Raw genomic sequence first — 25,535 nt, forward strand, 5'->3', positions numbered from 1 at the left:
GTGTACTAAATATCCCTGCTTTTCCCCCAAGTATATAACAATACTGAATTCAATTAACATGGAAACTCCCCTCCGCATCCTCAATACTCATCATTTCGCCGAAAGTTCCCCATCCCATTCCCCACCTCCTGCCTTCCCAAGGCAGTCATATCAAGAAGATGATAAGTCGAAAGAATAATCTCCAACCCTCTCGACGAAGTCTCATAAGTATGAAAGACCTCATCTCCCTCTCTCAAAAACGAAGAAAGACCAAAATACCCATTTCCAGGCTTCCAAGTAATCACCTCACCATCACGCTCAGCCTCTTCCCAAGCCCGATGAGTCTTGGCAGAGCTATAAAACGGAAAATCCCACCCCATCCGCTCGCCAAACGCAGTGATTTCATTGATAGGCGCAGTCGCCACGGCCGCAAAGGATGTATCCCGACTATGCAAATGGCCTAGCGGGGGGGATATGATCCATACATAGAGAACAGCCCACACACCCGGCTTTCTCGTGCGGGGCAAGCATGAAGTGGTAGATGATCAGTTGCTTGCGGTTTTCGAAGAGGTCGAGGAGTGTCTTTTCGCCGCTGGGTGTATCGAATTTAAATCTGGAGGGATTGGTGATTCGGACCATGGGCAGGTTGCGTCGGGTTTCGGCGAGCTTTTGGAGAAGGTGGGTTGATGCTTTTTCTTGGTTGAGGAGGTGCTTCCGCGCTTCTTGGTATTCCTCTGCGGTGACAATCTTCTTCTGTGTAGTTATTAGTATATTCTTAAGATCTGGTGTGATTATTTTAAGGTTCTTCCAAGGTTGAGTCATGGCTCGACGATATCTGACCGGGTACGATTGAATACTGGATATCCCTCGGTTCGTAGTAGTTGGCCTGGCTGTGTCGGGCTGCTAGCACATACCGGTTGATCTTTATCCATTGTGTCGGATGAGCTTAAATTGACCTTGGAAGATGGGTAGTAGGATACTAGAAGTAGATTGTTTGAAGGCCCTTGTGTTCCTTTGCTTTCCTGATGCCCAGGGTGAAGTATCCTAGTCGTTAAGTCAAGGTTTTATACGAAGTGCTGGTCATGACTAACCCGAAAGGTTATTCGACGAATGTAACATCAACATCGGGCACTTGCAAGTATCAACTTGGAGTATCAGTTGAAGCACATTATCTACGCCAAGTGGGTGGAATCTACACCGAGTACTCGCCAGGTGCTACGGATTACCATTTCGACATGGTAGAACCGGATTTTCAAATTTTTTTGGATTCCATTGTTCTTTTTGTCGGCCAGACCTGGTTCGAGCCTCGGCTTCTTTCTAGGTTCGAATCGCTCGAAGCGAAGAAAAGAAGAAATGCACATCACAACCTCGTTTGTCGCATTGAGCCCATGCACACACGCCAAATTGGACGCATAAATGTATTAAAACACCAAGACCAGACCAGACCAGACCTAACCAATCCCACAATTCCACAAACCAGCGATCGCGCAACCTCATTTCATTTCTCATATCAACAGGGTCTTTTTTTTAAAATTGAATCTGCTCGTTTTCTCTCCATCTCTCTCTCCCGTACGGAGCCCAGATCGACTTCAGGAACTTTTCTGAAAACGGAGTAGGGGGGGGTGAAAGCCCCTTTCCTATTTCATAAAGTCCATCCACCCAGAATTTAACACCACGCCCGATGGAGCATCAAAAGTCGGAGAAGGACGGTTTCGAGACGACAAAGAGGCGAGTGCAAATGGGCGGCGCGGCGGTTGAGGTGGAGGGGGTCGGGGAGTCAGAGATACGGCAAGAAAGAAAAAGCGTGGGACACAGTTTTGGCCGAAGAACGATCAATGAAACCGGACGAGAGGGATATGTGAGAGACGAAGAGAGACGAAAGACATGGCGCGAGTGAATTGGTGGGGATTTTTAACGGAGACGGCGGGCCTCACGCTCGGACTCGAGCAGGCACAGGATGTCGTCAACCTTGACTGTTGGTGGGTTAGCGGGGTTGTGTGTGGTGGATGGTGGGATGTTGGTGGGATGCGGGTGTCCAAAATTTCCATATCCAGAATTCCGCATTTCATGATTTGCTGGTCCGCCGCTCAAATGTGACATTGGTGTCGTTTGTTTTTCCTTGGTGATTTGTGATTCCTCCTCTTCTTCTTGGACGGTTTGGAAATTCTGGACACTGCATCGCACCGGGTTTATCGAATCGCATACCTGGGCCCTTGACGTTACGGATGATGGAACGGGAAGTGTCGTCCATGAACTCGACGCGGACCTGGGTGACACCACCACGGGAGCCTGATCGAACAAAAGTTAGCCTTTACTGCCGTTTGAAGAGTCGCGATTCCAAATTCGAGTATTATCCGGGCCATCGGCGATCGTTGGAGGGCAATGGCCCGGCGGAGGTCGAATTCGAATTTGTGGGATAAATTTGCGGTGCTGAGAGCTGGAGGATAGACGTACCGGTGCGGCCGAGGACACGGGTCACCTTGACGAGCTTGACGGGCTGCTTTGCGGAATCCATTTTGGAGAGGATAGGTGAGCTCGAACGAGGTTGGTAGTTTCGGGGTAGACGGAAGTTGGTGGTTGAAGATGATTTTGCCTTGTGTGGGTTCCAAATTACGCGAGGGCTCAGGGCTGTCGACACCTGACCCGGCAGGCATAAAGTGAGTCAGCAAGGTGAGTCAGCTATGCTGACTCAGGAATTGAGAGTCACATGACTCAAAATTGCTGACTCACGTGGTGGGGTTGACACCTGATTGCCTAACTGCCTTACCGCCTTACCTGTCAGGCAGAACTAGGGTCTACGCAGTAGAACTTTGGTAGAAATTGAATTTCAATAGTTCCTTAGTAGGATAAAATTGGAGTATATTCATTTCAATTCACTTGAAAGAGTTCAATTGTATTCACTTTACTTGCTTTACTCACTTTCTACCCTCCCCCCTCTTATCTACACGTGTGTCGTCCACTGCTGTCACTGGCTCCGCCTCTGCCTTCTACTGCGGTACACCGGCCGGCATCGGCTGCCCCTCCAATTTCTGCCGCATCAAGCTTCCCTCTTCACTTCACCATTCAATTCTCAATTGCACGCCCTTTACTCCTGTCGCGCAATTGACTGATTAACAATCTCTTGTCTCTTTCCCTCCACCTTCATTCCCCTCCCCTCCTCAATTTTCACGACCAATTCCCACCCCGCACCCCCGCTACAATGGATCTCGTCAACCAGTGAGTCACTCCAACAAAGAAGCTATACCATTCCACCACTAACACCTCATTCAGCCTCGAAGGAAGACTCCTCTTCGCCGTGCCAAAGAGCAAGTCGTGCCCAATTCCAACACTGCTCTCCTATCGGGGCGGTCATTCACCAACCAACGAATCCAATTACTAACACACTCTCTAGAGGGCCGTCTCCAACAAGCAACCCTCGATCTCCTCGCCGGCTCTGACGTTCAATTCCGTCGCGAAACCCGCCTCGACATTGCCCTCGTCAAGAACCTTCCCATTGCCTTGATCTTCCTGCCCGCCGCCGACATCCCCACCTTCGTCGGCGAGGGTCGCGTTGACATCGGTATCACCGGCCGCGACCAGGTCGCTGAACACGATGCTACCCTGCCCGCTGGCGAGGTTTCCGGTGTTGAGGAGATCCTCGACCTCGGCTTCGGTGGCTGCAAGCTCCAGGTCCAAGTCCCGGAGAAGGGGAACATCACCGATGCTTCCCAGCTGGTTGGTCGCAACGTCGTGACCAGCTTCACCGCGCTGTCCGACGCATTCTTCTCTAAGCTGGAAGGTGTTGCGCCTGGCTCCAAGCTGCAGACCAAGATCAAGTATGTTGGCGGTAGTGTTGAGGCTGCTTGCGCGCTGGGCGTTGCGGATGGTATTGTCGATCTTGTTGGTACGTTGAACCTTAATCCTACCCCCGATCCCGAGCTGCAATAGTTCTGAATCTTATGGAGATTGCGATTGACTAATATCCTCCCGCAGAATCCGGCGAAACAATGAAGGCTGCTGGCCTCAAGGCCATCGATACCGTCGTCGAGAGCACCGCCGTCCTCGTCAAGTCCCGCAACTCCAAGTCAGATCTCCTCAACTTGCTCGCCGCGCGTATCCGTGGTGTTATTACCGCTCAGCGTTTTGTTCTGTGCCAATACAATATCCCCCGCACTGAGCTGCCCGTTGCTACCAAGATTACCCCCGGCAAGCGCGCCCCCACGATCACTGCTCTTGAGGAGCCGGAGTGGGTGGCCGTCTCTTCGATGGTGGAGAAGAAGCGCATTGCTACCGTTATGGATGACTTGATTAAGGTCGGTGCCACGGATATTCTTGTTTTGAATATCGCGAACTCCCGGACGGATTAGGGGTTCTTCTCTGGGTTAGTATGCCATGATAGTACATCAGTATCGATGGCAGTATCGATGGCAGTAGAGGATGAATAGTGATGATTTTGTTTGCTTGGTCTGTGAAGCCAGACCCTCTTTTTATTTCGGGCGTTTTCCATTTTGTATTCGTCCTTTTCCTTTTCCTTGGATAATGATTTGTGTTCCGGCCGTTTTGAGTTTTTGTTTGTTTCATGATTCAGGTTTTATTTTTTGCTAGATGCTGGGAAATCAAAATGAACATCGTACATAGACGCATGGGGGTTATACAGCGAGTCTAAAACTATAGCAAAAGTTTGTTCTTATATACCCTTCACCTTTCTGACTCGTCCATTAGATAGTCACATCCATCTTGATGTCTAGTACCAAGAAGAAAAGAAAGAATAGTAGTATAACAGCTGGGCATTTATCGAGTATGAATGGTTCCAACTATTGTATGATGAGGGGTGAGTGGCTGCATCTCTCTTTCTTCGTGTACTCCGGGCGTGGCTGCCCAGGTGCTATGCCGACATTCACTGGCACCTCTGGCATAAAAGCCCCCGGAGCGATACTAGTAGCTAACACTAAATAATAACGCTACTATCAAAGGACAAACACGCCACAAAGGTCACAAAAAGGCTGTGTGGGCTGACTGAGAAGCAGGCCTGAGGATGAACACATCTCTCTTTCCTCTGTACTCTGCATACAGCTTTGACACGAGACAACGATATCAAGAACATCATCGCCGCGGACCAGAGCCTATCAAAGGCTACGGAACTATGAATTCGCAGTGGCGAGTTTCTATGGGCGAAGGCCGGGGAGAACATGACCTGACGCCCCAGGACCTGTTATATTGGCCTACACATCCTGAGGGTCCTAGCTTGCTCTATCGCCCTATTGGCGGAGGGCGTCATACAATCGATTTACCTAAGAGGTTGTTCATGCAGAATGCGCGTAGTTTATTTCTAAAATCTACATATCAATGCAGCGCATGATCACTCAACTGGACCGATTTTGTCAAGAAGCTGACGTAAAAGCTTGCCGGACATGCTCTTCCAAATGAAGCACATTATCTACTCCCTTCCAGAATATGGAGTCAATTCGCAGAAGGCCAAGACGGAGGCAAGGCAGAACATCGGCCTTCAAGCGCATGTCCCGGCGCACTTGGTGGAGACAAGTGACCCATTTATCCGCCTCGCTCCTATCAAGGGAGCTTGTGGCCATGTGCAGAATTTGGAAACAGATGGATGAAAATGCGGTCGCACTCCAGGCCGGCCATAGGGTCTCAAGGTCCTCGGCCTTTAACTCATGAATAAACTCAGCTGCTGCCGAGATGCAGGCTTCTGCTCGACTTCGGGCCTGCTCACGCGCAATTATATAATATGAGTTATTCAATTCTTCGACACTGGGGTGCAGGAATGGCCTTAGAATAGCTCTGCAAATACTCAAATGAATGTAATGATAGTTCATCTCGAGAGTTCTCTCTATTGCCACTGGTCTGTCTTGATCTGATGATGAAGAATTGCGCGATGGTGCAACTATCTGGCTATGCCACGAAAAGAGATCTTGAAGCAGTGGACCAGTCGATGCGGCGGTCTTCTCATAATCTTCACGCATGGCGTTAATGGCACGAGGAGAGCTAATGTTGGTAAGTTGCGAATAACGATAAAATAATGGACAAGCGGATTCACTTACTACAACTGGGTTAGAACACGGTCGAGAAGAGAATCAAGTTCCGCTCGCTTCTTAATGTTTGACCAAGCTGAAGGGTGAAGGCCTCTGACAGGATAATCCTCTTTGCTAGGACTTGTCACGAGCCAATTATCATAATGCAGTAAAGGCGGCCTACCAAGACTCAATGCAAGCCACTTGTCTGTCGAATAGATGAAATAAGACAAGCAACGTCGCTGAGAAATTTGCCATGAAGGTATTCGCCACGACTTTGGATCCAAATGCAAACCGAGGGTGTGAGCACAAGCAATAAGAGTGGCGAGTTGGGATAATTTGAAGCCACTATCCAATATAATTGGGTTTGGATAGGGTCGAATGGTAAGAAGAAGCATTGTCTGTACGATACATAGCTTCGGTGCATGTATCTCATATGGAAGCGCTTTGTTGATAATTTCATAAAGTGCCGCACCTGATGGCTTATCGTATGCGAGATCAATGCAAAGTTTTTCGTCGAATTTAGTGAAGGGCTCGACTATTAGGTATACACTCGCAAGAAGATACGGCGGGCTGGTTGCGGGATTTAGTTGGCCTGGTGGACCAAGCACTGGGTAATCCGATGCGACGATCCTCTCAAATATATTGATGAGTCTGAGGCCAATATATCCAGGGACCAAGGATTCGAGTTCCTGCTTCAACTCAACCGTCGAAAGGTTATCGCATCCATTTTCCTCTCTGCTGGCAGCAAATATTGACCGTTTTGACAATAAAAACTGCGTTGGGTCGGACCCTGAGGATACAGATTGGATATTGAGGTTTTTGAAGTGAAAAGCCCCAGATGTGTCGTATTGATAGCGACTCATCAGAAAAGGGTCCATGTCGCCACTACTGCCGAGCAATTGTGGTGTCATTTCATCTTGGGTGTCAAGGCAAATTGAGGGGCCATCCTCCTGGATAAGCAATGGCAGGCAGGCAGCCTGTGATGAACCTCCATCCTCCAAATGTCGAGCCCCTGGCAGCTCAGGGGATGGATAATTGAAGCTCCCTGGACTGAACCCAGTGGCCCATGTGCCATCCCCAAAGCCACCTGTCAATGAAACTCGGGCTCCCTCAAAAAAGTCCTGAAATCCTTCAGGTACAGCGTCAACTGAATCGTCCACCCCATCACCATAAATTGACATCAAATTATCATAGTGAACTGGGTCACTAACTGGTGAAACTTCATGTAATCCTGAGCGTGGGTCTACCTCAGCTTGTTGAGGGATCTGTGGGTGGATCACCTCAGAAAAGGGTTGCCGTAGCCTTGAGGTTGGCTGCACGAATGTGCACTCCTTCCCGTGAAGTGTGCAAAGATAACAAGGAGGTGTTCTATCAATGCGACAAGCTGCCTTCCTAGCCCGACAGGAATCACAAGCTCGATCTCGCTTACTCATGTACCTGCGACCTCTTCCTGACATACTTGCATTGACAAAATTGGCTGCAGTACATGTATTAGTCGGTAAACCCTAGGCGTTCGAGAGGGCGATGCCAAGGGTGCCACTTTCCACGTGACTACGTCTTGATGAAGGGGGGATATGAAGGTGATGGATATTGATGAATGGTGGTTGTTTTCGACAAAGATATGGAAAGGATAAAGAGGCTATCTTGACAGAAGGCGGCATTGTATGCCTGAGGCAGACTTGCCTCAACACACTTCTATGACCCAGTGGCAGATCGATCTCATCTCGCCAGCCCGATGAAGCCATTGGACTTTCGAGAATTCATTTGGCAAGCTGCGGAGCTCAACGGGCTCGACCTGACAGTGCCTTCCTCGCCGACGCTGCCAAACGGGGCCATGGGTGGTCCGGGTATTAGGGAATGCAAGTGATGAGGGGTAGGACAGGTGGGGAAATTTGTGATCTATAGCCAATGATATTAATTAAACACCGCATCCTATCACTTTTCCAAAGAGGAGGTTTCCCCGGTCTTCGATTGCCCCTGACCACCCTATTTTTCTACTACAGATTCATCATTGTCATGATCAGTCTTGTTATTTATTTGAAATCCAGAAGTGCATACATCAAAGTAAACCTAATGGCCATGAGCTGCGGCTGTGACTAATGCGAATTGGAATCTAAGGGTTATCAGTCCAAGGGTCCGTTCCGCTAAAAGTTTTCCATCTCCCGCGCAGCCGACTGCGGGGGAGGATTTAAAATTAGCCATGGAATTTCTAGTTAATTTCAGATGCAAGATCTTTCATTGAATTCGAGAAGAAAAGCGGCTTATGCAGCTGAGAAGGCAGAGAACGAAGGAAGTTGAGAATATTAAAGGGGCGAATAGCCACAGGCAAAAGCAGCAGAAAAGATTATTGAGGGCAAATTGAAAATATTTTCTGGCTAAGTGTTGGGATGGGAAAATTTTTAAACGAATTATACAATTATTTATGTGGGCTAAGAGCTGCCGACATATTCATTCATTCTCATGTTAAATGTGTGGACATGTTGTATCCAAGACTATTCTTCACGCTTACCAAAATGCACCTCCCGAAGGAGTCGACTCGTATCCTCGATGTACACAAAGCTTTGCGAAAGTCCTCTTTCTGGGTGATTGTAGTGCGCAAATGCATGGGGCATGCCTGGGTACCTCTTCATTGTAACATCGTTCCCAGCCTCCTGCATAAGCCGACCATAAAACTCCCCTTCATCTCGCTCAAGATCAAACTCCGCCGTGATGATGTGTGCCTTCGCAAGGTTTTTAAATGAAGGAGCAAGCACAGGTGTGCAGATCCAATCCTTCGTCAAAATCCTTTCTTGGGTATCTATAAAATGTTAGTACAGACATGAAGTGATTCTCAAGAAAGGAACAAGAAAGGGAAGATTTACCGTCGTCGTCGCCTAGCCAATACTTTAGGAACCATTGCTCTCTGCCCAGGGGCCCCCAAGGTACATCTTTGTATAGCAAGACGCTTTCGTAGGGACATGTAGTCTCGTTCAGCTCCCGGGTTCTTAAACAATAGCGCATGTCTGTCGCTGGAACTATGATCAGCTGAAGTTTCAGGTTAACGCCGTTGTCGCGGGCAAAATGCCCAATTACTGCAGTCATTTGACCCCCTGCTGAGAGGCCACCGATAGATACACTAGATGGATCAATATTAAGCCTAGAAGCGTTGGTGATTGTCTGTACAAACATTCTGCGTCAATGAAGCAAACTACCAACGGCACGGGGCATTCAACTGACCCATTTCACAGCATCCCATGAGTCGTAGATGCTGGTTGGATAGGGGAACTCCGGAGCCAGTCGATAGTCGACATCAATCACTTTAATTTGGGCGTTGTTGCACATGTGTCGGCACCAAGCAGCTTCAGAGTTGAGATTTCCAAGAACCCATCCACCTAGAGTCAAGAAACAGGAGTCAGAAAGCCAATGTTGGCGAGTGGCAATGCAGCATCAGAATATACGTACCGCCATGGAAGTTCAAGTGGACAGGAAATGGTCCTGGACCTTCCGGCGTATAGACTCTGACCATGATCTTTCCAGCTGGTTGCGAAACCGGGATCTCTATGTCGTCAACATGAAAAACCGGCGGTCCTTGATCGAAGTCAGAATTGGGTTCTCCAAGATCCTAATTTCAACCACCGAAGCTCACAAGTCAGACTTACCAAGGCATGTCGGGTAGGTGAAGCTGTACGCAGCGGGATTTCTGCGAAATTCTTCAAGAGATAGCTCGTCGGCTCTCACCATGGGACTGCCGTGCTTTTCCCATAGATCTATCCATTCGGGATCCAAACCACCCAAGAGCTTGTCTGGTATAGACAAGCGTGAATTCTTCTTCTTCTCTTCTACCACGGTTGTTGTATTTGTACCGGACATTGTAATGTGCCCAGGAAGCGATTGGCTTTGTGATAAAGAGAAGTTGCAAAGGCAGAGAATGATAAATGGTCAATCTTAAGCCAATGACTAAGATTAATCAAGCCAGCAAAAATGCGTGAGTGTTCGTAAATCAACTCACCTGCCCTTCGATGCACTGCGGATATATTGCAAGGCTCTGGTTGGCGGCATTTGGGCAAATATCGGCTCCGATCTAACCTTAGGAAGCCACCCGATAGGCATTGAGGTGGGGTCTTTCTATCTGCGGGGACAATGTGGGCCATGTATCCCAGACCTCGGGTTTCGTTCCCAACCAAGTTCGAAAGTTCCACTCATCGAAGCGTTGCTTAAATTAACACGTCGTTCCTCTTGTGATTCATGATGGGGTAGAGGATAGTTGTTTTGTCTTCTCTCATCTCGCGTTGACATACCGCACCATACATACACATCTTGTTCCGCCGAGATGGATTCTGTCTCAGCCGATAATCGGAGAGAAAATCCAGAAGAAAGCCTGAATAAAATTGACCAGGCTCCCACAGGTCTCCATGATGGATACCGGCGTATCCCAGACAAGTTCCCACCTGTCGCACTACTGATCCTTGTTGTCGAGGTATGTTAGCCGCCACCGCATGTCGATAGCCAAGCTCGTACACAACAGTAACACCTACTAGCTTGGCGAACGGTTTACTTACTTTGGTCTCAGTGGCCCAATGCAGAATTACATCAAGTGCGTCAAGTCTGAGGCTCAAAACTAGTGAATATATTGGGAACTACGTCTAACTTCTTTCACTATCTAGTAATCCCTATGATCCAGGGTCAGACCTCCCTGGTGCACTTGGCAAAGGACAAGCAGTCGCATCCGCGCTTGGAAACTTCTTTAAATTCTGGGCTTACGCCTCCACCATCATTGGCGCGATCATTGCAGGTACTACTTATTCCTCCAAGCAGCTTGCAGTATTGTTGCTGATTAGTCCACCAGATCAATATATAGGCAAATTTAAAACCATCATAATCTCTCTAGGAATTTACATCGTGGGCTTGATCATCCTGGTTGCCACTTCGACACCAGCTGGGATTCAGAGCCATGCTGGTTTTGGTGGTTTGGTTGCTGCAATGGTCATAATTGGCCTGGGAACAGGCGGAATCAAGGCCAACGTGACTCCCATGTGTGCTGAGCAATACCAAAATTCAAAGCCGATCCTTAAAACGCTCAAATCAGGCGAGCGTGTGATTGTTGATCCTGAATTGACCGTCCAGCGACTTTTCATGTGGTTCTACTGGGTCGTCAATGTCGGGGCTCTCTCGCCCTTGATTACAGTCAATGTTGAGGCCAGGAACTCCTTCTGGCTCGCCTATTTGATTCCATTGATGTAAGTTGGGACAAGGACCATTTTATGTAACACCCATTAATTTCTTCCAGCGCAATATTTCTCTCGGCTATTGTCTTCTTGTCCGGCCAGAAGCGATATGTCAGAGTTCCTCCACAGGGGTCCGCTATTATCGATGCATGCAAGGTCTTGAATATTGTCCGACAGGAAAATCATTTCGAAGACGCAAAGCCATCAGCTCTAGAGGCTGCAGGCCGTTTGAGCAAGTATCCATTTGCATCTTCACCGCGCTACACGGATCAGTACGTCACAGATGTTAGGCGAGGTTTTAGAAGCTGCAGAGTGAGTCGAACTTCACTTTTTCCTCGAGCTATGCTAATAAGCCTTGCAGATGTTTATATTTTTTCCATTCTATTTCGTTTGTTGGGTCCAGATTTGGAACAATCTTATCTCACAAGCTGGTCAAATGGCGTTGCATGGAACGCCGAATGACCTTTTGCAAAACCTGGACCCGATCGCCTTGTGTATTTTTATTCCACTCCTTGACTGTGAGTCCCAACATGATGATATCAACAAACTATCTACTCACATTTATACTTCTAGTGGGCCTTTATCCATTCCTTCGTAAGTTGAAGATCAACTTCAGTCCAGTCTGTCGGATCTTCACCGGTTTCCTACTTGTCTCGGTCTCCATGGTCTATGCCAGCGTATTACAGCATTACATTTATATCTCTCCGGCGAACAGTATACACGTGTGGACTCAAGCCCCTGCGTATATCTTTGTCGCTATCTCCGAAGCATTTGTCATTGTGACTGGCTTGGAACTTGCCTTCACACACGCCCCGAAAAAGTGAGTCAACCCCCCCATGATATTTTTTTAATTTAATCTAACATCTTACTTCAGCCTGAGGTCATTTATCTCTGCACTCTTTTGGCTCATGATCGCCATTGCGGCAGCAATCTGCATTGGTCTAACCCCAGTGTCGCAAGATCCGTATCTTGTCTGGATGTATGGATCTCTAGCAATTGTGGGCTTTGTCGCGGGGTGTGGTTTTTACCTTTGCTTCAGAAAGAGTGACTCGCTTGATCCGGATACTTCAGGACTCATCGAAGGGGTTCCAATTGAAGGAAACAGGGAACATGTTACACAGTTCGCTGATTGTGGCAAACACAGCGAACCATAGTAGTCAGATCATTGAAGTAGCCTACAGTATCCAATATATTTCCTTTTATTAATTTTACTACCTTATTTCCGTATATTGCACGTGCAAATAGTAATGAGATGCGCCATCTCAACCAACTGTCTGTTAATTTTTTTTTTTCTTATTCCCCCCCCCCCAAGTTTTTCTCAGGCCATGCTTGAAATATAGCAAAAGGCGTAATTCTGGCAAAAGGTTTGCTGGTCAGATTTCGACGTAATAATTTTTTCACCCGGGCGGTATCCCTTTTCCTCAGTGGTATTAATTTATTATACACTGAGATATAAAGAGTTTGATGGCGGCCAGTGGTTCCTCGCTGAAGCATATCTTTACCGTTCTGGAACGCCACTGCTGAACTCCAATGCTTCAGCCGAAGCTGTAATCACGGGCACCAACCACAAGCTATGCCGCGTGTCCCCACAATGAATGCCGCCAATCGGAGCAGCTCTTAATTCACCCCGACCATGATAGGCGCTCATTTACACGTTAATCATATCCCAATCCTTGAAATCTAGAGCTAAGATAAGGGACATGGAATTTAACGAGCCAAAATTTATTATTCCTTGGAAACCGAGAAGTCCTCCCTGTCTTTCTGTGCTTTTAAACTAAAGACTCCCCCCCCAAGTCTAGACGAACTGAGTGTAGTCACTTGCTTGAGATCGTGGACACTGGCTTAGTCACAATGAAGAACGAATCTGTGGTAATTATCGGGTGCGTTTTCAATGGAAATCATCATGCAGCTCACTAACAGATTTCCGCAAAGTGCCGGCATCATTGGACTGAACGTTGCCCTGGTCCTCGCCGAGAGAGGCTATGCCAGTCAAACTACCATCATAGCCGAGCACCTCCCAGGTGATACGTCCATAAACTATACTTCGCCATGGTGAGTATGCCCACCCTTAATCCTAGCTCTATATACGTTCTTTGTTTTCGTTGATATTAACGTGATCTAGGGCCGGCGCAAACTTCTCCGCCATTTCTGCAAGCGATAAGAATGCTTTGCGATGGGATAAAATGGGGTACAATCATCTCCTCAATCTTGCCGCAAAGGACGGGGAGCGGGCATTTGTTCGGGGAACACCCTCAACCGAGTACTGGGATGAAATGCCATCGCGCATGAAGCTCGATTCTATGGCCAGCTACCTAAAGGATGTGAGTCGGTTACCAACAGTTGGTCATTTGCCTACTTTTATCTGGGTCACTAATAAGGAAATGCTACAGTACAAAGAGATTCCCAAGCAGGAGCTACCGCAAGGTGTTGCATTTGGTATCACATTTACCACGATAACCTTCAATGCCCCGATGCATGTCCACTATCTTCTTCAGAGACTCAGACATCAGTATGGAGTCCAGGTAATTCGCAAGAAAGTCTCAGATATCACGTCAGGCTTCCTCAACAAGGACACGAAGGTGGTCTTTAACTGCACCGGTAACGCTGCTCGTGCTCTGAAGGGAGTCGAGGACCCTAAGTGCTATCCAACTAGAGGACAAATTCTGCTTGCCAAGGCAACAAACATCAACCAAAGTGTGATGAGACACGGGAAGGATTATGAGACATACGTTATACCACGCCCATACTCGAAGGGAAACGTGATCCTTGGTGGATATATGCAGAAAGGAGTCAGGTGAGCAACATAAATCCAAATATACTTTTTGGATAGTATCATTAGTATTCAAAGACTAACTGTTACAGCACGCCTGATACAATTGGAGAGGAGACTAAGTCTATATTATCTCGGACCAAGGCGATGCTACCTGAGCTTGATTCGCCCGACACGGAGATACTGGCAGCGTTTGCAGGCTTGCGACCATCACGGGAGGGAGGTGCTCGAGTTGCCAGAGAAATCGTGCAGGTAAATGGTTTGAAGAGAAAGGGCCTCGTTGTTCACAACTACGGTGCTGGAGGGACTGGATTCCAAGCTGGGTATGGAATGGCAGTTGATGCGGTTGAAAGTGCGTTGGTTGAACTTCAAACTCTTCAACCGAATTCGGCAAGGACCATCAAATCGGCTCTCTAGAGCTAGTCTTCGTGGGGCTGAAGAGACCGAAAGCCTTCCTAACGGAAATTCTCGTCCTCATTCTGTGAGAAGCCACAGACATGGAATCATTAAAATCAGCCGCCCTTACTTCACGAAGAATTCATGAGTTATACCAGATAAACCGGCCTTACTTCTCTATGGGAAGGCTATGAGTCTTTATCAAGATCTATTCAGCCCCCCTGAAGCTCTGTTGGATTTTCGCTCTAAAGGTCTCCACGGCTATCAGAAGTGACTACACTGCTTGATCACCGTTGACAAAAACGACTTGCTCCAAGTTCCTTGCCAGCATCCATTCTACCTACATTCTTTTGACAAACTATGCAACTTCAACGTAGGAGGCAGCATATATTTGCTAATTTACGCCAAGAATCAAGATATCTTCTACTAGTTTACGATTGTTCGATCAACATGTGCAGCCGGAGTAAAGGGGCCGGGTCTGGACGATGAACAAGTTGAAGGCTATCATACCTTCTATAACTTGAAGACACCGGCCCATTAAGAGCACCAAGAAAGGGATTATGTGTGTATATATCTCGACGCCAAATATAGGCAGGTATTTGATATGATTGACCACGACATCAACGCTATTATCGCCGCAGACCAGAGCCTAATAAAGGCTGCGGAAAGATGAATTCGCAGCGGCGAGTTTCCATGGGCGAAGACCGGGGACTGCGATTCTCGATAGTGTATAATATAAGACTGGGAGTTTATCAATGACTATACCGTTATAAACAAGGGTGTAAAATTACCCTTAGACAGCCGCGTATTAAGAGTTGTACGCAGAGTAGGTCAAGGAGAGAGCATAGATAGGCGATAGATCCTCTCTGAGTAAATTCTGAGACTGAAAGACGAGTAAATTGAAATTGAGAAATAGACGCAGGTCCCAGCATCTCTCTACCCCGCAGATCGACACGAGGATCGGCCGCACGTCGAGGAGTATTGGTCTATTCTGCCCACTCTGGAGCAACCCTCTTTCACGTTGAAAGCAATATGTATGTCTGGGCATATTCCGGAGGATGGCTTGGCAGAGAGTCTGAGTACCGACCATCTGCGTACTGTTAATTGGGGTTGGGGGTACGCTCTATGGGATGAGGAGAGAGAGAAGGAATGGAAATATCTCTCAAGGTCGGATGGAATTGCGGAGGATGACCACTGGCCTAAATCCGAAAATCCTCCTTTACTTCTTTTGACGCCGCCTTGGTGATAGTGAGAATGCTTAGGTACGGCGGAGATGAAGATACGACTACCAGGCAACATGTAGTGGCGGCTTGACCTAATCGATAGGCTTGGAAAGCGAAGGATACGTGGGAGAAGAAAGCAGGAACTAGGTACAGAGAAGGTTGCGGTAAGGCAAGCAGTTAATCAACCACATATGGGTTTTGTCTGAGTGATAGGCACGAATGAGTTCAGTATTTCGTCCCCTTTAACTCGATGATAGTCATCTAAGATACAATTACTGGGATTTGATCAATAGCTACACCTTTATGAACCTACTAGGATGTCAAATAATCCTTACATATACGCAAGCAAGATGGTACCTTAGTCCGCATGAAGAAGAGAGATCCGAGCTTCAACACAGACTTGAAACACAAATAATCAGGATAGAAGTAGTAATACCATGCATGACCTACAGCCCTGGAGTGAAAGACGGCAATTTCTAATTTGTTGTATTTGCTCTTTATTTCTTCTTTATATAAACATCAACTCTATCATACAGTTCAGCCAAACATCACATCACATCCAATCCAATAATCACCAGAATCATCATAATGCATGGCGGGTGGTATCATCAAAAACAAAACAAAGGGAAAAAAGCGCAATATATAGTCCAATGCAAATGCAAACCATCGCCAAATCCTCCTATATGTCCAATCCGCACTGCTTCGCACCGCACCGCTTTATGCAGCCACAGTTGAAGCAGTCGCACTCCCCATCCCAACTCCCTCCTTCCTCCCCCTTATAATAGCCCTCAAACACTCCCCGACGCCCTCAAGATCTCCCAAAAGCCCCACATGACCCCGATCACTCTTAACAAGCCCATTCTTAATAATCCTATACCCGGGTGGCAACATCGCCGCCGAAGCAAGACAAACGCCATCACCGGCCGCAAAGGCGAGATCATCATAGCAGTCTTGTTGCTTGATCGCTTCACGGGATGTAACGCGCGCGCCGTAGACAGTTGGGACGGATTTTCCGTAGATAACTGCTGCGGGTGGGTATTTGTTGTCTGCTTGGTGGGCGGGGCGGAATTCGAGCTCTGATTTGAAGCGTTTTACTTCGGAGAGAGTGCGTTGGAGATATTCCTCTGCGATGGCGTGGGGGATTGTTACTGTTGTTGAGATTTTGCTTGTGCTTGTGCTGCTGCGTGGTGCGGAGGGGCCGACGATTCCTTCTAATGGTGGTTGGAGGAGGATGTCGGAGGCTTTGTTTTGGGCTGAGTCGGTTGGATTGGGGATGCCGTGATGCCGGTCGTGGTGGGGGTTGAAAGTGTGGGGGTCACGGTCTTCTTCGGTACTGGTGGTGGTGGTGGTGGTGGTGGTGTTGTGGTCGTTTATATCTTGGAGGTCTGGGAGAGAATCCCTAGGGCCGAGGGAGAAGCGTTTGCTGATCGTTGCGAAATCTTTGAAGACACCCCCTCCAGTGGGTGGTTGGAGAGCTGGACCCATGCAAGGTGACAGACGGTATTCTTCCCAATTTTTCGCGTCGAAGAAGTCGACACGGAACTCTTCTTTCGACTGCTTGTCGATGAAGCAGTGGCCATCTTCGGGAAGGAGGGCAAAGCTGGTACGGAAAGTGAAGTTGACTTGTGCAGTCAGGACTCGCGAGCTGAGGAGGACGTCGTCGCCGTTGCGCAGTGGACCGAGGATATTAACGCAGTGTTGCGGCACGCCTGCGTATATGACACCGGCGAAGAGATCGGGTCGTTGATTCACTGCGTGCCGGGTGATGAGGCCGCCCAGACTGTGCGCAATGACTGTAGCCCCACGCTTGGTCTTCAAGGACCCATCCAAGGATGGCTTGTTGCAGGGCAGACGTTCCAGGAAGGCAATTAATCTTGCAGAGAGCAGCTCGGGGCTCAATCGCCAATCGTAGCCATAATCCCAAACCCGAAGGTCTCCACGCACACAATTGTCGCATTTGCGCAATCGCTTCATCAAGCGGCGACAGACGTCCACGGGTCCAACGTGGGATAGCACACCGGATGGAATAATTGATTCTTCCATACGTTCCTCGTCCTCGCGAGTCAAACCAACCTCCAGATCGACTTTACGCAGATTCAGGCCCACCTTCATCGGTACCCATAATTGCCGGTGTGGCGGCTTTGCAGAGCGTAGGATCGAGCCGCGGTAGCCTCCCAGAATCACCACATCGCCGGTCAATTCAGACATGGCCTCTTCCAAGATCGGATGTGTCGGTTGAGTATTACTTTTAGGCGGTGGGGGTGGCGGTGCGGTATGAACAGATGGGCCATTGTTGATCCCTCTGGCGGCGGTGGTTGGCTCCAGACCATTCTCATTGAAGAAAGATGGGCGCGATCCCCAATCATAACGAATATCTTGCAGATGCAATGAGGGCATGCTCAACAAACGACTGCTCGAATCCTGTAGACTATCCTTGATGGCCTTAAACCGGCTATTGACCTGCGAGTGTACATTTTCGTAGAGGGGTCGTTGTTCTAGAGAAGACGCCGTGGATGAAGCGCGCAGATACAACGATTGATCCGAAGAAGATTTCCGCAGACTCGGGGGCCGTTTTGGCGTTGCGCTCGGCCGCCGCGTAAAAGAATGCTTCACAGCTGATGCGCCATCGAGCGATCGTAGCTCTGATAGTGGCCGCGCATCATCTCCCTCATCCTCCTCATTGGCATTGACATGGGCATTGGCATTAACATATGAATCCGCGTTGCCATTCAGTGTCCGCGATGGCGATGGCGATGGCGAGTGTCGATTCAGAGAGCGTGTTGTGGAACCGATCTCCGGGCTTCGTTTTGCGGCTGCAGCCACCGTCTGGCTCCGAGCTCGAGGGCCATTGTTGGAGCGAAAAGACAACGAAGGCCGTTTCGCCAGAGATCCCAGGTCCGGCAGGAACTTCTTCAATTCCCCGGACCAAGCACGCGGCCTCCGCGGTAACGAGGTCTTCAGTAACGACCGGGTGAAACTGGAGCGCTGATTCGAAGTATTATCCTTGGACTCGGACCTGGGCGCAGGTGCGGAGAGCTCCTTGTGGGGGCCACGCGGCGCGCGATGCTCCACTGGAATGGAAGAGGCGGGAGGAAGCGTGGCGGGCTTTCTCGCGGTAGCCCGCTGGTTCTTCCATTTGCGCTCGGGCTTGTCGCTCTCGTTGCTGAGCTCGGGGTCTACGGACTCGGGTTCGGCGGTGAGTTCAGATGTGAAGAGGCCGTCCTCGCCGACTTTGTCCGGCACGGTGGTGAAATAGCCCCCCCTGTTGTTCCAGCACGCGCGATTTCTCCTCGGCGGGCGTGGCACGGGCTTTCATGCGGCTTTGGAAGCGACCGATGCTTACCCCGACAACGTCACCGGCATCATCTTCGTCGATGACCTCCGTCGCGCCGGGGATGTGGTCGTCGCCATCACTGTCGGAGCTGGAAAAGGATGAATATTGGGAGGGCGAGGGGGAATCCGAGGCGAGGACGTTGGAGGAAGATTCGGAGGAGTAGGAGATTGGTTGTTTTTGCGCTGGTGGTGGGGGTTGCAGCTGCGATGATGGCAGATCAACGGGTGCGGGATGGTCGGAGGTCGATGCCATGATGTATACTCCGGAAGCAAGGAGGGATTGATTAGGGCATGAAGCCGTATAAGTGCTGTGTGCCTGTGGGAAGTTCTTCCAGGTCTTCCAGGGTCTCCAGGATGTTCCAAGATCTCCCAAACCGGGCTGTTCAGGTCCACTATGATGTAGTGTGTGCAGTGTAGTGCAGTGTACTCGGTACAATGATGTGACTTGAGCGATGGTAGACTGTCAATGCAAATGCAAATGTGAATGTGAATGTGAACGCAAATGTAAAATGTAAATTAAAATGACGAGGAACTTGAACTTTACTGGGGGCGATTATAAGCCGGAAACGGAGGATTCGTTAAGGTTCCACTCCACAGCACAGCCTTCGGGTGGCCCGGATGGATTCCTTCAATTTTTTTCCACGTGAAGATTAAGTATACAGTGTACAGTATACATCCAACGATTACAGTAGTACTATACTACTAGTACTATAGTACTATATTGGCTAAGAGTAGTAGAGTACTAGTATCACTCTACTGTGGCCATTGGATGTATACGAGTAGTGCTTGATCGGCATAACGGGGATCGCTGGAGCCCCATGGTACGAGGACGGGGCACTGGGCACTGGGCACTGAGGACTATATTCACCTCTTTTTTTGAACGGCCGAGTATGAACAAGCAGCTAATTCTACTACTGTACTCGTACTCGTGTTGCGGTGATACCCGATCCACTCGACTCTACGTAATAGTAAACTAGTGCAGGCCAGGAACCGGTTAATCCTAGTCAAGAGTTACTAAAGACAAGTAAAGCTTAATTACCTAAATCTGACTCGGCGCACCATCCCACCTATCCCACCTATCTATCGCCAAGTAAGCTAAGCGTAAGCCGCTCAGATCTTCATCCCTTTACCCTTCTTTACTTGCCCAATCTGCCCGAGCGCAACTCCTCTTCACCCCGACGAGCAATCTCCTCATTCCACTCCGCGCTTTCATCCGATCCAAACGCGCGGTCCACTGCCGAGGTAAGCGCCCCCCGAAGCGACTCGCCCGCTCCCTGCAACATTATCATTAGCACAACTCTCTGAAGATACTTCAACAATCCGAGTATAATGGGGTAAATCATACATGTACACCCGCCATCACTCCATGAGCCTTGCGCCCAACATCCTCCCCCATCTGCCCCATCTGCGTACCGCCCGACCCCCGATCGCGCGCCGCCTTCTCCTGCTGCTCGTCCATCTGGACCCGCTGGGCGGTGCTGGGCGCGTGCTGGATGCGATCGTCTCCGGCGGCGACATCAAAGCTCTTCGTGGATGCGCCCTTGTCGGATTTCGTGTAGGAGGCTCCGGTAGCTGGGTTGACGCCGGTTGTGGCGGGATCGTACTGGGCGCGTTGATCTTGGACGCCGGTCGGGATGCCGGGGGCGCCGGTGGAGGAGCCGTGGGCGAGGCCGGCGCCGGTTGTGTCGGTATTGTTGCGGTGGGTCATGGTATCAAATATAGTGTAGTGTAGTGTAGTGTAGTAATATCTATGGATGAATGGATGTCCAGGTGAGTATAGAGACTAGTATATAGTAGAGTGTATATGGAGTACAACTATATATATTACAAGTACTGCCCGGTGGTTGCGATCATGAATCATGACGTCAGCCTGATCTCAGATAAAGGCTATAAACTCTTTTTGCTGTAAGATCAGCTTAAATTTGAATTCAGCGAGTAAAGTGTTACTAGTACCACTATACTGTAGTAAATGTAGATTATAGATATACTACTTAATGCTCCATCCCAATTGTTGAATAATCGCATCCAACTTGAGTTGACCCAGCCCCGACCAGCCGAGGTCCATGGAGCAGTTTTCCTAATCTGGGGTACCTCCGTCCTGCACTCCGCACCTTCACTGCTGACCGAGGTTCCTAGTACTACTGGGGCTACTAATATAATATTTACCCTTCCCCAGACTCAACATTCCACATACAGACCCCTACCTAACTACAACCACCCTACTCCCCACCACCAAAATGTCCTACAAACAAATTCTCTACAACACCCCCCCCAACCGACGCCATAAACCCCTCCCTAACCACCACCGACGGCACATTCCGCCTATCAACCGTCCCCAAACCCAAAGACAAAGATGTCCCAACAGACAAACTCCTCGTGCGCGTGCACTACCTCTCCCTTGACCCCGCAATGCGCCAATGGCTAACAGCCAAACGCTCCTACATCGCCCCCGTCGAACTCGGCGCCATCATGCGCGGCCAAAGCATCGCCCAAATCATCACCGTGGGCTCGGCACTGTCTTCAAAATTCAAATCCGGCGATTGGGTCGTCGCTTACTCCGGCTGGACCGAGTACGCCCTCCTCAGCGCGAAGGAAGTCGAACCATTCTCCGTACCGGTCGGTGGTCGACCAACGGACGCGATGTCCGTTCTCGGAATGACGGGATTGACGGCGTATTTCGGTATGACGGAGGTGGGCAAGACGAAGGTGGGGGATACGGTTGTTGTTTCTGGCGCTGCGGGTGCGACGGGGAGTGTTGCTGGGCAAATTGCTCGGATCCAGGGTGCGAAGAGGGTGATTGGACTTGCGGGGAGTCGGGAAAAGTGCGAATTCCTGGTCAAGGAGTTGGGCTTTGACGCGGCGGTTAATTATAAGGATGCCGATTGGAAGAAACAGCTTAAGGAGGCGACGCCCGAGTATATTGATGTCTTTTTTGATAATACTGGTGGCGAGATTTTGGATGCTTGTCTTGCGCGCGCGAATCGGGATTCGAGATTCGTTATTTGTGGGGCTATTTCGCAGTATAATACTTCTAAGCCGAAGGGTCCGGCTAGTTTTATGACTGTTATTGTGAGTTTGCGCCGGCCCCGGCCCCTGCTGACCGGATGGAGATGCTAATGAGTTTGGTTTGGTAGTCGCAACGCGTTACGATGAAGGGGTTCATTGTTTTTGACTATGCGAAGCAATATGCCTCTGCTGTGCAGGAGCTGGGCTCTTGGTTAGCGCAGGGTAAGCTCAAGCGCAAGGAGCATATTGTTCCCGGTGGAATTGAGGGGACCCCTCAGGCTCTGGTTGACCTGTACAAGGGTGTCAATACTGGAAAAATGATGGTTGAGGTTGCTCCCGTGAGCGAGGCTCTTCCATCCAAGGCTAAGCTGTGAGCTGTGGGCTGTGAGCTCGGTGTTGTTGAATCATTTCCGGGGGTTCAAAGTTTTGTGTATAAAGTATATCCAAGCCAGACGGTACTGAACCAGTGACTTTTGAAGACTAAAGACTTTTGACCCATGCGTAGGAGCTGTATTGCTAGTTCAAATTTTAGACCGAGCTGGGAGTGTAGAGATGGGCGGGTCAATATCAATCAGTTAGGTTGTTAGAATTTCGTCATCATTCTAATCAACTCGAGCCATATCAAAGTCATAAATCGCCATCGAGAGATACTATTAGTTATCTCATACAGGCATACTTCCGTACGTATCTATAAACGACAGACAGTATCCCAGATACTAGTAAGAATTCCGTCAATAGCCTACTTCCCCGGCCTCACAGATAGTTACACTATCCATCCACTCCGACTTTAGTATAGCATTTGAAGTGATCCGTTTCTTCGGATTGGGGTGCAACATCGCATAAATCGCATTTCGTCGTCTCTGTAAAAGCGAAAGTTAGTTAGTTCAGTTGTATGTGTATTACATCAAGATTTGATAAGAAAAAGAAGGGGAAAAGAACAAAAGAGAGAAAACCGTGGAAGAAACTTACCCCTCCCAACGCCTCAATAGGCGGGTATCCGTCCTCATCAAGTCGAGAACTCAGATACTCCAAGTACCTCGTATCCTCACAGCGGGGACGGGTAGAGCGCCAGGGAAGCCGACCATTAACCATAGCAAGATAAATAATCGCCGCAGACCACACATCCGCTGGTCTGGGATCATCACCATCATACACATCGTCCGATTCGTGCGCGGAGCGATGCGCTCGATACCGCAAGCCTTCGGGTGGAATGTAAGGCATACTGATTCCTGAAAATGAAGCTGAGGAACTGGAGTAATCCCCATTACCACGGGCTGCTTGATGCTGTTGGTGTTGATGCTCGTGTTTGAATGGGGATAGAAGCCAGGGGAGAGAGAATGACCAACTCGATGGCTGGGAGTGGGAGTGGGTGTGTTGAGAAGAGTGGAATGTTGCTGATTCTTCGCCTTCGCCCTCGCCCTCGCCTTCGCCTTCAGCTTCGGCTTCGGGGATTGGAATGGCAGACTCGTTCCATAGCCGTCCGATATGTCCGTTGCCGAAACCGGCTAGTTTTACGGCGCCGTTGGCTGTTAGAAGGATTGTTTTGAGACGGACGTCGCGGTGCGCGGTGTCGTGGTCGTGGAGGAAAGAGAGGGCTCGGAGAATTTGGGCGAGTAGACAGTCTGCTTCGTTGGATGGGAGAGGTCCGTGGCGGGATAGGAGTTCATGCAGGTCGCCGCCTCCGCAGAAGGGTGTAACGAGGCAGAGTTCTGAGCGTTCGTTGTAGAGGAGGTCTGTTATTTGGAGGATGTTGGGGTGGTCTGGGTGTAGATTTGATATTGAGAGTTGAGAGCATGACGGGGCGTGAGAAAGAGGATTGTTTGAGTCGAGGATATTGTGGCGGTATACTTTGATTGCATAGAATCGGGGAGGCTGTTTGGAATTTGAGGATAAGTGCCAGTGGGCTGATTTGCTTTCGTGGAGACGGGTTGTGCTATTGGATCCATAGTGTATTATTTGGAGACAGCGGCCATACTTCTCCGTAAAGGATAGAGTGGATTCGATCTCGAGGGGGGGTTGTGGCATTCGTATCTGGCTGAACTAAAGGCTGTCGATCGGTCGATACAGATGCGAAGGCTGGTTGTTCGTTGCCAAAAAAGGGCCAGCTGTGTTTCCTTGCGCCTTGACTATTGGGGAATTTTCCATCTTGCGCGCCAGGCGACCACTTTGGCCGTGTCACGTAGTGATAATGCGTGGCAAGTTTGGGTCGGTGCACGGCGATGCCAGTCCAGGCGTCGTAGTGACGACTGTTATCCTTCATGGATGGGTCGCTTACAATATAGAAGGAGAAAGAAGCAAAAAAAAAGGAAAAAGAAAGGCAAACTTCAAATTAAGGATTCGGCGTGGAGTTGTAGTAACTAAATAACAAAGCAATTGAAATGAAGTTTGGCTATCAGTTGGCTGCCTTTATAAAACAGCACCTTAGTGATGACATGGGGGTATCCATGGATACGATGAATACCATGGATGAGTCGTCTACGGATATTCCCTCGTAACACAAAGAGACAAATCTAGGCAAAGACATAACCAAAGTAGGAGCACGGCGGACAGGGGAAGAGCACAAGACCCTCCGTTTGCACCATTACGATCGTGGCGGTGGTTGTTTTAGTCCGAGAACCACGCAGGACATGCCAGCCACATGGGAACTATTGGGGGACGCTCTGATTGGCCCGGGCAAACCGCGCAATCGATGATCGCGGCTGTCTTCCACACTAGTTTGATGGTTGAGCGATTTATGGCCATGAATGAAAGCTGTCAGAAATAACCTTGGTGCGGGAAAAGGGAAAAAGGAAAAATAGAACACGATAAAAAAAAAATCCAATTGTGGACAGACTTTTCTCCTAGTTGAAACCCCCCCGAGTGGGCTGCCCTTCTCTCCTACGATAGTCCAAAATTCTCTGGCGAGGAAAAATCGCGCAGCGACCCGGGGAAAATCTGACAGTGACAGTTCCCGCTTTTTTTCATTTTTTCAGTGGCAGTAGTTTAGTAGGCGAGATTGCATGCGCCATTTCTTTCTCTCAGTATCATGAGTAACCTTTTGCACCGCCCGAATTAATTCCCAAGGTTGAAAAGACTGTTGTGGCGTAGACCTTTTTTTCCCTTAGGGCTGGACTATAAGGGAGGTGGGTCATGTACTGTCACAGTCTATGAATTCTAAATTATCATTGGGTAGGGGAAGGTTCGCGCGGTAATATAACGGTAACAGCTGGTAAGAGACAGTACCAGATGTATATCAAACAAGTCAACGTGAGGGATTTCCCTGGACGACAGGAACACTCCTAGGTACTCCCTTGAGCTATGGAGAGCTCCTATACTTCCCAGGTACTCCATACCTTATCTGGATTATCGGGATCCACCAGGTCTGAGCTCGGGAAATTATGATGCAGCGACGTGCACCTGCTGGAACGGGCTTCCCAATGCAGCACTAACAGCAGGGCTCCAGCAGGGCTACGGCGGGCTACAACAGGCACACCTCGTGGATACCTTCGCGTGGCTCCGCTTGAAGTGATACGAGAACAGTTTTTCTTTTTCTTTCCTTTTTCTCGTCCCTTTTACCCAAAGTAGCCATGACCAGATCGTGGCCATCCAACTATGGCTTAGTTGGAGCCTGCCT

At 49.1% G+C, this 25,535-nt stretch overlaps 11 protein-coding genes across 11 annotated transcripts; 4 read left to right on the plus strand and 7 right to left on the minus strand.

The window, feature by feature from the left end:
• Window positions 1–80: 80 nt before the first annotated feature.
• Window positions 81–911, minus strand: N7481_009132 (uncharacterized protein; the record flags this gene model as incomplete). The annotated part of the gene is made up of 3 exons (XM_057268351.1): window positions 81–426; window positions 485–732; window positions 894–911. The coding sequence occupies 3 exons, from the start codon at window positions 909–911 to the stop codon at window positions 81–83; spliced, it is 612 nt and encodes a 203-aa protein (XP_057119028.1).
• A 979-nt stretch (window positions 912–1,890) lies between these two features.
• On the minus strand, window positions 1,891–2,494 carry N7481_009133 (40S ribosomal protein eS28; the record flags this gene model as incomplete). The annotated part of the gene is made up of 3 exons (XM_057268352.1): window positions 1,891–1,952; window positions 2,185–2,268; window positions 2,434–2,494. 3 exons carry the CDS (start codon window positions 2,492–2,494, stop codon window positions 1,891–1,893), a joined length of 207 nt encoding a protein of 68 aa, XP_057119029.1.
• A 684-nt stretch (window positions 2,495–3,178) lies between these two features.
• Window positions 3,179–4,325, plus strand: N7481_009134 (ATP phosphoribosyltransferase; the record flags this gene model as incomplete). The annotated part of the gene is made up of 4 exons (XM_057268353.1): window positions 3,179–3,195; window positions 3,250–3,326; window positions 3,371–3,862; window positions 3,952–4,325. The coding sequence occupies 4 exons, from the start codon at window positions 3,179–3,181 to the stop codon at window positions 4,323–4,325; spliced, it is 960 nt and encodes a 319-aa protein (XP_057119030.1).
• Window positions 4,326–5,339: 1,014 nt separating this feature from the next.
• On the minus strand, window positions 5,340–7,171 carry N7481_009135 (fungal specific transcription factor domain-containing protein; the record flags this gene model as incomplete). Its single annotated transcript, XM_057268354.1, has 2 exons — window positions 5,340–5,961; window positions 6,018–7,171. 2 exons carry the CDS (start codon window positions 7,169–7,171, stop codon window positions 5,340–5,342), a joined length of 1,776 nt encoding a protein of 591 aa, XP_057119031.1.
• A 1,311-nt stretch (window positions 7,172–8,482) lies between these two features.
• On the minus strand, window positions 8,483–9,839 carry N7481_009136 (alpha/beta hydrolase; the record flags this gene model as incomplete). The annotated part of the gene is made up of 5 exons (XM_057268355.1): window positions 8,483–8,787; window positions 8,852–9,146; window positions 9,207–9,361; window positions 9,432–9,557; window positions 9,629–9,839. The coding sequence occupies 5 exons, from the start codon at window positions 9,837–9,839 to the stop codon at window positions 8,483–8,485; spliced, it is 1,092 nt and encodes a 363-aa protein (XP_057119032.1).
• A 460-nt stretch (window positions 9,840–10,299) lies between these two features.
• Window positions 10,300–12,348, plus strand: N7481_009137 (Major facilitator superfamily domain general substrate transporter; the record flags this gene model as incomplete). The annotated part of the gene is made up of 8 exons (XM_057268356.1): window positions 10,300–10,446; window positions 10,508–10,563; window positions 10,634–10,761; window positions 10,816–11,206; window positions 11,257–11,506; window positions 11,556–11,712; window positions 11,768–12,014; window positions 12,069–12,348. 8 exons carry the CDS (start codon window positions 10,300–10,302, stop codon window positions 12,346–12,348), a joined length of 1,656 nt encoding a protein of 551 aa, XP_057119033.1.
• A 697-nt stretch (window positions 12,349–13,045) lies between these two features.
• On the plus strand, window positions 13,046–14,381 carry N7481_009138 (FAD-dependent oxidoreductase; the record flags this gene model as incomplete). The annotated part of the gene is made up of 5 exons (XM_057268357.1): window positions 13,046–13,074; window positions 13,127–13,246; window positions 13,317–13,515; window positions 13,585–13,988; window positions 14,057–14,381. The coding sequence occupies 5 exons, from the start codon at window positions 13,046–13,048 to the stop codon at window positions 14,379–14,381; spliced, it is 1,077 nt and encodes a 358-aa protein (XP_057119034.1).
• Window positions 14,382–16,300: 1,919 nt separating this feature from the next.
• Window positions 16,301–19,169, minus strand: N7481_009139 (uncharacterized protein; the record flags this gene model as incomplete). The annotated part of the gene is made up of 2 exons (XM_057268358.1): window positions 16,301–18,759; window positions 18,815–19,169. The coding sequence occupies 2 exons, from the start codon at window positions 19,167–19,169 to the stop codon at window positions 16,301–16,303; spliced, it is 2,814 nt and encodes a 937-aa protein (XP_057119035.1).
• An 883-nt stretch (window positions 19,170–20,052) lies between these two features.
• On the minus strand, window positions 20,053–20,624 carry dprC (the record flags this gene model as incomplete). The annotated part of the gene is made up of 2 exons (XM_057268359.1): window positions 20,053–20,190; window positions 20,262–20,624. 2 exons carry the CDS (start codon window positions 20,622–20,624, stop codon window positions 20,053–20,055), a joined length of 501 nt encoding a protein of 166 aa, XP_057119036.1.
• A 701-nt stretch (window positions 20,625–21,325) lies between these two features.
• N7481_009141 (NADP-dependent oxidoreductase) lies at window positions 21,326–22,296 on the plus strand (the record flags this gene model as incomplete). The annotated part of the gene is made up of 2 exons (XM_057268360.1): window positions 21,326–21,985; window positions 22,051–22,296. 2 exons carry the CDS (start codon window positions 21,326–21,328, stop codon window positions 22,294–22,296), a joined length of 906 nt encoding a protein of 301 aa, XP_057119037.1.
• Window positions 22,297–22,653: 357 nt separating this feature from the next.
• N7481_009142 (uncharacterized protein) lies at window positions 22,654–23,947 on the minus strand (the record flags this gene model as incomplete). Its single annotated transcript, XM_057268361.1, has 2 exons — window positions 22,654–22,782; window positions 22,892–23,947. 2 exons carry the CDS (start codon window positions 23,945–23,947, stop codon window positions 22,654–22,656), a joined length of 1,185 nt encoding a protein of 394 aa, XP_057119038.1.
• Between the last annotated feature and the right edge of the window lie 1,588 nt (window positions 23,948–25,535).

Source organism: Penicillium waksmanii (genome assembly GCF_028829765.1).
Source record: "Penicillium waksmanii strain IBT 27052 chromosome Unknown utg000008l:1.0-5622682.0:1.0-5626561.0, whole genome shotgun sequence".
In the NCBI taxonomy this organism is placed as follows: Eukaryota; Fungi; Ascomycota; class Eurotiomycetes; order Eurotiales; family Aspergillaceae; genus Penicillium; species Penicillium waksmanii.